The sequence below is a fragment of the Amborella trichopoda genome, chromosome 11 (assembly GCF_054954075.1).
Source record: "Amborella trichopoda isolate Santa Cruz 75 chromosome 11, AtrichopodaSantaCruz75HAP2 v2.0, whole genome shotgun sequence".
Taxonomy (NCBI): Eukaryota; Viridiplantae; Streptophyta; class Magnoliopsida; order Amborellales; family Amborellaceae; genus Amborella; species Amborella trichopoda.
Genome location: NC_142346.1, coordinates 399,442 through 411,458, shown reverse-complemented (window position 1 = coordinate 411,458; position 12,017 = coordinate 399,442). Strand labels below are relative to the sequence as shown.

At 35.8% G+C, this 12,017-nt stretch overlaps 1 protein-coding gene across 1 annotated transcript in view; it reads left to right on the top strand.

Moving 5' to 3' along the window:
• The window catches only part of MTM2 (Myotubularin-like phosphatases II superfamily), a 32,624-nt gene that overhangs the window by 5,378 nt on the left and 15,229 nt on the right, over positions 1–12,017 (top strand). The window contains exons 4-9 of the mRNA XM_006851703.4: positions 1,058–1,129; positions 5,958–6,027; positions 7,898–7,947; positions 10,432–10,718; positions 10,844–10,917; positions 11,017–11,080. Coding sequence (XP_006851765.1) covers positions 1,058–1,129; positions 5,958–6,027; positions 7,898–7,947; positions 10,432–10,718; positions 10,844–10,917; positions 11,017–11,080 — 617 coding nt within the window. The remainder of the gene's footprint in view (positions 1–1,057; positions 1,130–5,957; positions 6,028–7,897; positions 7,948–10,431; positions 10,719–10,843; positions 10,918–11,016; positions 11,081–12,017) is intronic.

Below are 12,017 nucleotides of genomic sequence, written 5' to 3'. Positions count from 1 at the left end.
TAATCCATGATCGAATTTTATGTAATCCATGATTGAATTTTTTGAAAATTTGTGATTTTTTTTTTTTAATCCATGATCGAATTTTTTTTTGTAATCCATGATAGAATTTTTTGAAAATTTGTGATTTTTTTTTTAATCCATGATCGATTTTTTTGAAAATTTGTTTTTTTTTTTTTTTAATCCATATTATTCAAAGAGAAAATGAGAGAGATGATGATTCTGAGGCCACCCTATCCCAGCCATATTATTCACATATCGAGTCCCAACAGCGACAATGTAGGGATGAGCACGAAATACTGTAAATTAAATGCTGAATGGTGGTTCATGCAGGGAAAGAACATATCAATATTCGCATATTCATTCAAAAACATGAAAATTCTTAATGGAGTACCCTCATTTTTTATTGAATTCCTAAAAAACAATATTTATAATGAATTTTAATAATTTTTTCGAATTTTTTTTAAGCTTTATTCTGACCGATTCACCCGATTCCCGATCCGGATCGCCGATTCGCAAAATCCGGATCGGTTTTTTGGAAGCCCGATCCGGGTCACCGATCCGTTTTTTAAACCATTGGGTACAACCCAATTGTAAGTTACTTTGTTGCTAGATGCTTGTTTATTCTTTAAGTGCTTGGTTGGTCGCTTGGTATAATACATATTCTTTTGTGTTTGGAAAAATTATGTCTAAACTAGAAAATGTTAGTGACAGTACGGAATGCTCCAATTTTTCCCAACATATATGCAGAGGTCCTACTTTTTCACTGTTTTTATTTTTTTCTATTTTCCCCCCAGTCCAATGTTTGATCGGTTTTTTATTTATTTCTTTGAACTAAATAAGATGTAACATAAAACAACCTATTCCAATTCCTGTATCCAGTTTGTCTAAATGTCAGTGTGGATCTCAACTTCCCTTGCTTTATCATTTATGTTTTGAAGATTTTATGAAGGAACCGCTGGCTTTGGTGTTCGCTGGTTAATTTTTGTGCCTGAATCCAGGTTTTGTTTATCAATAATCAGTAAATCTGATTTTACTAAACTGATGTTAATTGTTGCAGAGTGAGGGTTCGAGGAAGATTATTGCCCTGGGAACTATACCATTAGCTACAATTGAAAGGTTTAGTAAACATGTAAGCATTTTATTGTTTTATGCACTGCATTTTGCTGCTGTACGTGCTGTTAAGGAATGCATATTCACATGCTTCATCAATGTCCTGATGTTTCTTTCTCTTGTCAACGAAAAGGTTTGTAAGGATCATAGTGATGGAAGTGATAACATATTCACCTGCTTCATCATTGTTCTGATGTTTCTTTCTCTTGTCAACGAAAAGGTTTCGTAGGATCATAGTGATGGAAGTGATAATAACTGCAGGAAATGTGTGCATGAAATTATCTTATCATCTGAGAACAGGAACTGTATTGGGTACTAATTGTGAAATTGTTTGACCAGTTGTCTATTTTCTTGATCCTTTTTCACTTTATAGACAGTTATTATGGCCTAAAGGAGATTGTCGTTTTTTCTTTTTTTTGAATGATACTATGTATTGATTTAGAAACCACTTGCATCAAGTTGCTTCAAAGAAGCAGACAAACGGTGGCATGCCCAGTAAAGGAGAAAAAAACAGGAAGAAAAGATAAATGACTATCATAGGGGATACAGGAATTTAAAGTCCAACATGGATATTTTCCATATGATTATGTACCTCGGGCCGATGAATATGTTCGCTTGTGTGCCCTTCTTGGCACATACTAAAATGTAACAGATCTACAATGGTATAAATGGAATTTTCTCTCTAACATTGGCAATTCTCCTTTCTTTCTCATTGAATCTCATTCATGGAATCTCCTCTATCATTATGACATATGTGTTGGAAATATGGCTTATCAAGGCCTAAATTTTAGAAGTCTCTCATACAGTGGGAGCGATTGAGAGATTGAAATCTTGGCGTCTTGTGAAATGGAGCCCAGATTCTTTTACCCCAAGTACGCATGAGGCATTGAGAGTTCACGTGTTGAGAAAGCAATTTCTCAAGGAGGTGTGAGGGTCACCTCCTAGTCAGGATTTTATAGGTTAGCCTCATGTTTAGCTGCAATCGGCCAGGGCTTGGAGAATCCAAACGAGAAAAATAGAACCCCGAGTACTTATTGAGTATTCGCCCTGTATGGAGTGGTTAAGACTTATGAGACATAAGTCCGTATCCTGACACAAGACCATTGCATGGCATGTGCATTTTCATTTCGTACGGGAAGCCACTCTTCCAAATGCATTATCCGAGCTTAGAAGAGCCAGTGCACATGTGCTTTGATAGGACCCCTGTAATTGAGTTAGATCATGTCCCACAGAGTTACACCTGTAATCCATTGAGAGCCGAATGATCGAAAGTTCTGGCTCAGTGGCTTTGATATGGCCACTTATGTGTCTTTGCTTTAGACTGTGGAACAGAGGTCGATTGGGTTGATCTGAGACTCAGCGGAACATCATTCGGGACTAGCCCAATGAAGTACTTTGATACCTATAGTTATTAGCCTGAGATCTCACTATACCTTTTGTTCGATTTTATAATGATCAGAAAAACCAAATAAGTGCTAAAAAATACTTTAAATATTTATTGTGAATTTTAGAGAATTTTTTGGAATTTTATTTGCTAATAAAAAATGAGGGTTTTCAAATTGTTTGACTCAAATTCCACTTTAGTCCTAACCTGGTAGTGTCATGTAGCGTCCGAGTGGCCATAAGGCTGCGACGTGGCACTCCATGCCTCACTCTAGGACCACTGCGCATCTGGGCGCTGATCCATAGGCGGGGGACTAGATTGATATTTGGTTGCTTGTTTTATAAGGGGTTATGTTATGGTCTCTTGTTATATATTGTTATATAATGTTATAAATTAAGGCCCCTTTTTTATCACATGTCTTAGTTAACTCACGCATAGATAATGCATAGCATGTGTGAAGTTTAATTAATTAATTTATTTGATATTAAAGAGAAAATGCATTTTCAAATTTGAGTTGAAAATATCTTCACACACGTGTGAATGAGACATTATTTTTAAATTGATTGGTTTGAAATTTTAGATCTACAAAGTGATTGGCTTTGATAAAGTAGAATATCTCCACATGTGTGAGCTTTGCCTATTACTTCTTTGCCCTTTAGCCTTTGTGGTTATCTATTCTAATACATTATTAACAAAAACTATGGGTATTGTTGTAAGGCCATATTGGATACAATTAGAATAAAAACATGGGTCAAGGACAAAATGGTAAAGTGGCGTAACTTAGGGTTAGGGTGAGTGATAATGGTGTAAAATCCCATCCCTTCATCCTAGTGGTTGGATGGTGATGGGTGGCTAGGTACATTAGCCTCTCATGTGCCTTTGGATTAGTACATCAAGGGTGTTGATTGAGTCCAATGTTACACCTATGTTATAAAGCACATCATGAGATCTCAAACCCTAACTATCTCAACTCTTGAACCGTTTTGGAAAATTGTTGCTCCCCTCCTTTTAAGGTTTTGTGAGAGAAAATTGAAGAGAGAGGGCTTTTAGAGTTCCAGTAATGGTGATTTTGATGGTGGTCCTTTTTTTTATGTTTAAGTCCACAGTGTGCATTTATCAAGGTAAACTCCATTGAATCTTCTTTTTTCATAAGATCATATTCTTGGCATCTATAGTTGCTAGAGTTTTGAATTTTGAAAGTTTCATTGATCTTAGAATCCTCATTTGATCATCTTTCTTATCATGCTTATTCATAGTGTGGTCCTTCAGGAGTTATAGTGTATATGCATGAGAATCCATGATCATGCATAGTATCCATTGATACTTTGCCTCAAATCAATCAAATAATTTAGTCTCAGAGTGTCACTCAATTTCTAAAACTTTTTCATCATGTTTTTACCTATGGGGGTTCATAATCTTTTCATACAAGACTGTTTTGGTGGTCTGAGGGACCACCGTGTGTAGTTTAGCCATAACTCTATCCGATTCGATTCAAACCTTTTGCATTTTGTTTTGGATGATAATGCAAGTGTGTTAAGATCTTAAGAAGTGATTTTAAAGTGTGTAATTGCTTCCCATTTGGATTAGACACTCTTGTGAGATTGAACCACTTTTGTACAATCCGAAGGGACAAAATTAAGTCTTTATAGGGCCCGATTGCGTGGCCCCGGCACAAGGGGTTCGAAACATGGCTTCCCTATTTTAATTTGGTATTCTAATTCCCTGTTTAGTTGATTTTATTCCTTAGAATTTTGTTTAGATTAATTGCATGATGTATTGGGACATAGTTTATGTAATTTGTGTTATGAAAGTGTAATTCATAAGCTAGTCTTGCTTTATATGTAATTGCCCCATAAGGGGTTGGTATTTGAGTTTATTTACAGTGAATAGACAAGGCTAGAAATGATTGTAATTGTTATTTAAAGGATTGTAACTTATTCACTTAGCTTGGTTTTTAGCAAGTGGCTTGTTGAAGGTGTCCATTTTGCCTTGTTTTTCGGTTTGAAAATTTGCTCTAGTCTTTGTATCCACTAACAATTTGCAGAGTACTGGAGGAAGATTTTCTGCCCTTTAAGAAAAGCTGTTGCCTTGGCCCTTTTAGCATCATCAAGCACCATTTGACCTGCAAAGGCAGCCCCAAATTATCTCCAATTGCTCCCGCACAAAGGGGGTTACCTGTTTGTACTAGAAATCATATCTCATTGTGCAAGTCAAGAGAAGAAAGCCTTCTGCATTGGAAGCGGCAGTAGTGCATTGAAGTCGTTAGTTGCGTTTATGTATAACCAAACTCCATAACTTGTGTATTCAACCTATGCAAGGACAAAAAGGAACACCCTTATTATTACAGTATTTACGATGACATCTGAACGTTCCCTGGGACTCAGTAAAATAATTTTTCTTTCTTATCCATTGCATTGTTGCGTGTATATGCTTCAACAGTGAAAATTTTGATAAAACATCTTTACATGGGGTTATTGATTCAAATCAAGGTTTGCTTGTTCTTTTAGTAATTGTTTATCCAAAATTTATCCATTGGTTCAAATTCATTGTAAGCTATATTACCAAAGCCACATGCATGATTGTATAATTTGTTTCCTATGTGGTTATGTAGCAGATAACTGAAACTCTCCATTTTAAAATAAAAGATTAGGTAAAAGATGAACCCCTTCAAGCTAATGAATAAAAACTTGTATATCCCAGTGAGAAAGACTTTGTAGTCAACTCGACTTGTCCTATAATTAAGCAAAAAAACTTGGGTTTGTATTTTTTGGCTAGATATAATTTTCTGTGTTGCCGACCCCAAATAGTTGGAAAAGGCTCTGAAGACGATGATGTAATTTCCTGCGTTGTTTTGATGCATAAGTGGAATTTGTCAAAGTGTGAGGAATGTGATTTGACTTGGTGATAAATCTCACAATTTTTTCTGAAATTCCTAAAACGATTAAAAAACTTGCGCAGGTTTTCCCGATTTGACTGTTTAACTTGCCAAGTCAACTTGGGTTTAGCAAGGACCGAGTTGGCCATCGAGTTCATGTTTCTAAACATTGCTTCAAGATAGTGTTATTCTGACCTATATCAGAAGAGGACCAGGCCCATCTTATCAACTTATAATATTGAATAACTCTGTCAAATTTTCCAATTTTTTTTTTCCTTTTTTGGATTGCAAAAAAGCCAAAATTTCCCAACTTGACACATATTTTACTGATAATTGTCTTGGCTGATTTATAAAAACAATTAATTTCTGGATTGACGCCAATACATGTCATTGTGGTTATATTTTATATATTTTGACATATCTTGTATGAATAAATTAATGGGGCACTTATAATGTGTGTTGTCATATGTGAGCATGCATGTGCCTCTCTGAAGTTCTTTTTTTTGTTGTTATTGTGTTGCTATTGCGAGTCAGATTTGTTTATTTGCTTTACAGTATTGTAATGCTTCCTGTCATCTTGGGATCCAGGTGATGAAGCTATCACCCACACCACGACAACCAGATAGGACTCCTTCACGCCGCCTACTCCAGGTTATTGGTATGCTTTTGGGGTGTTATTGCATATATACCTTTGGTTCAACTTTCATGTATGTTATACACATTTATAGTTGTATCAGAATACCCTTGTTCTGGTGTATAGTGTGGAATATTTTGATTTCCCATGCAAGATCTATTGCAGTGGTTTATGTGCCGTCTTCTTTCTTTTGCTCTATTTATTCTTTCTAACATGCTATCAAATCTGTGCTGGTCTATATGGGAAGTTTTCATGTTTTGATAGAAATCACCACCCCCGCTACTACGTAATTTGTCATATGTATCCAGTTTCGGATACATAAAAAAAGTTAGTTATGATCATTTGATTGATAAGATTTATCCGATTAAACCTATCTATATGGACCTATTTTATCAAATGCGGATGTATACATAATGCGTTATGCTTCCCTGGGCATATCAGCCATACCCACATATCCAGGAATATGAAAAGAGCCGTATATGCGGTGCATAGACTGTGCATCGCATCAGGGTATGCACTTCCGCTCGTTTGCAGAAATTTACCCTTGAGTAGGGGCAAAATTGTTAACCCCTGCTCCCCCCCCCCCCTTCCCACACCACCCACCCACCCACCCACCCAAAAGTGGTGAAAAAGAGAGGAAATGATTTAGGATTTAGGGGGTTATATGTCCTCCTACCCCTACAACCATACTTCCATGGTTATAGAAAAAAGAAGCTTCTAAGATATTCAAAAAGAATTTGGGGTTTGTTCTTGAATCTTTGGTGGATTGTTTGATATTATTTTGGGCTTCATTTTGAAGGTTATTGATGACGATTCTACAAGTGTTGGGTCCAAGAGATTAAATCCTTTGAAATCAAAATTTCTTTCGATTTGGGAGTTAAGACTTGAGAGTCGAGAGTTCTTTTGAAGTTGAGACTCATCTGATTAAGACTTAAGAGTTGAGAGTTGGCACATTGATTCATTGAGCTTGAGGGTATTTATTATCTTCTTATATTTATATGTTATAAACTTTTGGTCTTTGGAGTTTGAAAGTTATGTTTAGGTTGTGGCTGTGAGGTTGTGGTCATGAACTTGACATTGTGAAATATTTTTCGTCCTTGGATGTTATGTTAAATTGTTAATACTATTGGGATGGAATGGATTATTTTATATTACATGTAAGATAACAACTCTAGTACTCTTTATCAAACTATCAGGTGACTCAAACAGTTAATATGTTAGAGAAAAGTTGTCATCATCATCATCATCTGAGCGTTATCCCAACTATTTGGGGTCGGCTAGATGAATCTTGTTCCATTCATGAAAAGATGTGGCGAATTTTTACGTTGGCTGCCCTACCTAACACAACCCTCCTCCTTATATTCAGCTTGGGATCGGCATGACCGGCTTGGGACCCAGCCATGGCGGAGTTAATATATTAGAGAAAATTAATAAATTAAATTTTTTTACTAACATAAATCACAAATTAGTGTTTTTCTAGGCATTCTTATATTTTTATATTTTGTATATTTGTTGACCGCATTGCTTGTGATGCGCCCACCTTGTGACAACATTGAGCCGCATCTCGCATCGGAACCCCAACCACATCGATTCTGCATCTTGCATTCGATAAACATCAAAAACTCTAGGGGGGGTGGTCAGCAGTTGTAGATTTAGTGATATACTATATATAGTGTTAAAGTTAATAACAGTTGAATGATAGATCTAATGTTTGTATCTTTTGTTTGACATTCATGTTCTTTTACTTTATTTTTTTTTCTTTAAGCACTCTTCTCATTCATTTATTTTCAAGACAAATTAGGAAGGTGTGTATGATGACTGAACCAACACAAATGTACATGCTTTAGTTGCGGTTCATGTGTGTCATAATTCTTATCCTCAAACTTCCTTGCAGGTAAAGACTTGAGGATTATTGTCTATGGTTTTCGCCGTCGAACTAGACAGGTATGCCTGGATCGCTATTTTAGTGCTGTATACTTTGTTCTTTAATGGCCTCCCTATCCTATATTAAGGCTATCACAAAGATTTCTAGTATTGAAACCATATTTCTCGACACTATTTGAAGGTTTCTACTTTGATTGTTTAGAGCTTCGGCTCTATACAAACTGCACCCTATTATTATTAGGAAAGGTGTACAATAATACCATTTTTCTTTGGTATGAGGAGGCCAGTCACCCTTGTGCTGTTGGATGTAAAATCGGGCGGCTGGAGGGGTCCAAAGAAAAGTTTTTGAAATCTTACAGCTTGAGGTCTTATAGTGTACAATCCCATGGGGTTGTCATTCTCTTGTGGATGTTCTGGATCTCAAACCCAAGGCCTAAGGGCTATGGTCCTGGGCCCTACCTACTAAGCCAAGATGCCGAACCTATTATACAATATTAACTGTGTGAGCCAAGGGCGAGTTGGGACCTTTCACGTAGGTGTATTCTTGTCTACCACAAATTATGAACCAAAGCATAACAGCTTTTTTGGTTGCAATGCATGTTGGGTTTTTTGGCAATTTGTGACATTTTTCACACAGGTGGGTTCAAGCATGGAAAGGAACAGAAATGTTGCTGAAGCATTCCTGCACAAACATGCTAAAAAGAATACTAGAAATCAAGTGTGTTGGACTGTGCAAACCGTTCCAAAAGCTATCATATTATATTTATGCATGTAACATATATAATTGTATTCTTCAAAAAAAAAAAAACATAATTGTAGGTCTTGCGACTGTTATTTATATTATAAATAATGGGAAATTTATCAAATTATCCATGATAGATTAATAATTTAACACTTTATCCATATCCTTTGATTTAATTAAAAAATGTCCATAAAATAACACATGGTCTTGAGTTGGAATAGTTCCAAAAGGGTAAATTGTTAAATAGTTAATCTCTTGTGGGTATTTTGATAAATTTCCCTATTTTAATCTTTGGTGATAAGATCATGATGTTTTGGACATGTAAATTTTTTGAGGCTTGGTCTTTAGAGGTGAGGACATTTTAAAAGACAAAAGTCCTAGAGGTGAGGTTCAATCCAAGACCTGTCTGGCCTTAATTATATTGGTCTTACATGCATTGTATAAGAGGGATGTAGAAAGCTCCTTTGTAATTTATAGCGTGCTACGAGCTAAGCATTGTGACCTTGACATGGTTGACTTTGGAAGAATATGGTGTACCATGAAATTATTTAGTTATTATCTATTGTTACGTCTTCTTCTATTTTAGCATAAAAACTTTGTCTGGTGTATATCATATATATATTTTTGTCTATAATGTGCAATTCTTCTATGCATGTATTTCTTCTGGTATATTAACTTTCATTGAGAATTAAAGAACAGATATGTGCATCAACTTATAATATATAATCTTATCTTGTATATTACATTATATTAACAATATAATTCTGCTTGTATCTGGGGTTAATTTTTCCCTTGGTATTTGTTGTCCCAAATGGATTTGATATCATATTAATGTTTTATTTAATTATTGGCTAAAAATATAATTTATTGAATTAACAGAGAAAACTTACGTCCAAATCAATGTAATGTACATAATTTTTTAATTTCATTACATGATATACAATCAAAATTATATTTTCTTTAATCTCACTGTCAAGTTGTTTGTTATATACAAGGAATAATTTGAAATTTGTCCTACCATGAGGCTATGGAAGTCATTTTTTTCTGGACTCTTGTTATTTGTGATGGATGTTTATTTTTCTAATTTCATTACATGAAATTCAATAAAAAGTTATAATTTCTTTAATCTCACTATCAAGTTCTTTGTTATATACAAGGAATAATTTAAAATTTGTCCCACTGTGAGGCTATGGAAGTCATTCTTTTCTGGACTCTTGTTATTTGTGATGGATGTTTCACTTCTCTTTTTTATCTTTCCTATCTGGAGTCAGTTGGTTTCAGAGTAATCCATTAACTACCCTAATGTAATATGTTGGCTAATTCTGGAGTGCTCCTAGTCTTGAACCTTGTCTTGTTGCCCTAATCTGTTGAAATGCTGATATTCTTCCACAACCACTTTCTTTCCTCCTCCGGCTCTATGCATCTATCTGTGAGTTTCTGTTTGAGCTTTTCTGTAGATGTGGAAGGATTGTGAAGAGAGTACACTTAAAAAGAAACTTCATTGCAGTCCAATGATACGTGTCCTCTAATAATCGTTTCACTCATCAAATCGCATGTAGGACCCCAGATTTTAGTACATTCTCTCATGAAATAGTTTTGTAACATACTTCTGCTAATTCCTGAACTTGTCAAAAATTTCTCGTGTCGGTTGTGTGATTCATGCATCTGTCATCAACTTCCTTGTTGATATGGCTTATTTTGCACAGTTGCACGACAGTGTTTTGTATATGATCCCTAAATAATTATTGTCGAATCATACTTCATTCATGAAATAGTTATGCTTAAATTGGTGACTCTTTCAGAGACGATCTGTTTTTGATGCACTGATGAAGTACACAAGACCACTACGATTATGGGATCTGTACACTTTTACATGTGGACCATCAAAGTTTAAGGGTGCTAACCCAAAGTTACGGTTACTGAATGAATATTTACGGCTATTAGGGATGGGGTCTCATCACACATCAGCCATTGTTGCGGAAGACGAAGTATTTGCTTCCAACCAGTGGTGGAGAATAACTGGGGTAAATTCCAACTATAAGATGTGCGCAACATATCCTTCTACCTTGGTAGTTCCCAAATATATCAGGTATTAAGTGATGGAAATTTCAATTATATTTCGTAGAGATCATGTGAGGATCTGACAATGTTTATTTTGAGTCCTGATGGTATTGTGAGCTATAAGAGCCTGATATTTTTGGGCTTTGAATGTAGTGATGAAGAGGTGGTTCAGGCTTCTTCATTTCGTGCAAAGTGTCGTCTTCCTGTAATTTCTTGGTGCCATCCAGGTACTGAGTTAATTAATGTAGTTCTTTCATTGGCTTTCTCTCTCAAATACCATATAAGAAGTTGGTTCAAGATTCTCATAGTACAACAATATATTGCAGACACTGGAGCTGTTCTAGCTCGCTCATCCCAACCATTAGTTGGTCTTATGATGAATTCGAGGAGGTAACACCATGAACACACGACACCGCATGATTGTTTTGTGCAAATGACTTGATTTCTTTAGGAAAATCATATGATGATAAGTTGGCAGTTCAATTTTTTTATTTTTTATTTTTTAAATTTGGATAATTGTTATTGAAGTCTAGTCAATTGAAATGCAATATGTGATATGTCCTGAACAATGTTAGAAAATTCAGGGGGGCAGCAAAAAACACCTAGGTGGGTGCCTGCCTTGGCGGCTAAGGTGTCGCCTCAAGGCGACAATTGGCCAAGGGCAAAAAAGGGTCCTCGGCCAAGGGCAAAAAGTAACCGCCTCCCCCTCCCTTCTTAGAAAGTGGGGAAACGGGTTTTGGCATGGGGCAATCTGGCCCCCAAAATCCCCAAGGAAGCGTAAGCCCCCTTAAAAACTTATTATTCAGGGTCTTACAGGTTTTGGGATTATATCACAGATTTTTTGCTGCTCTAATGGAAACTCATGGTTATTTGGGTTGTGATTGCCATTGATTATTCCAAAAAGATGGCTTCTTTTATTCTTCAAACGTGATTTTGAAAGGATCGCTGATGATGAAAAGGACCGGTCTTGATGATATGTGGTATTAAATGTGCAAGGGACTTGACAAATTAGGGCTAGTTGCATGTTTTGGTTGGATGAGAGATTTAGATATAAGTAAGTTAAGACTTTTTGGCTAAACCCCACAAAAACCCCACTACGGATCAGTGCGATAGATGGTTTCATATTATGCAACAAAGAAATAGTGTCAAAAAGTAAAAAGACTTCGTGTATATTCCTTCATGTATGTATTTGAAGTGATCGGTATATTGATGTTTGAAATAAATAGTCTATAGTGCAAAAAAAATGTCTATGTTTGAAATAAATAGACTATAGCCTCGGTGGGGCCTGAGGTGCTTCTAGGCGCCCCCCTATCTTTTTGAACATTGG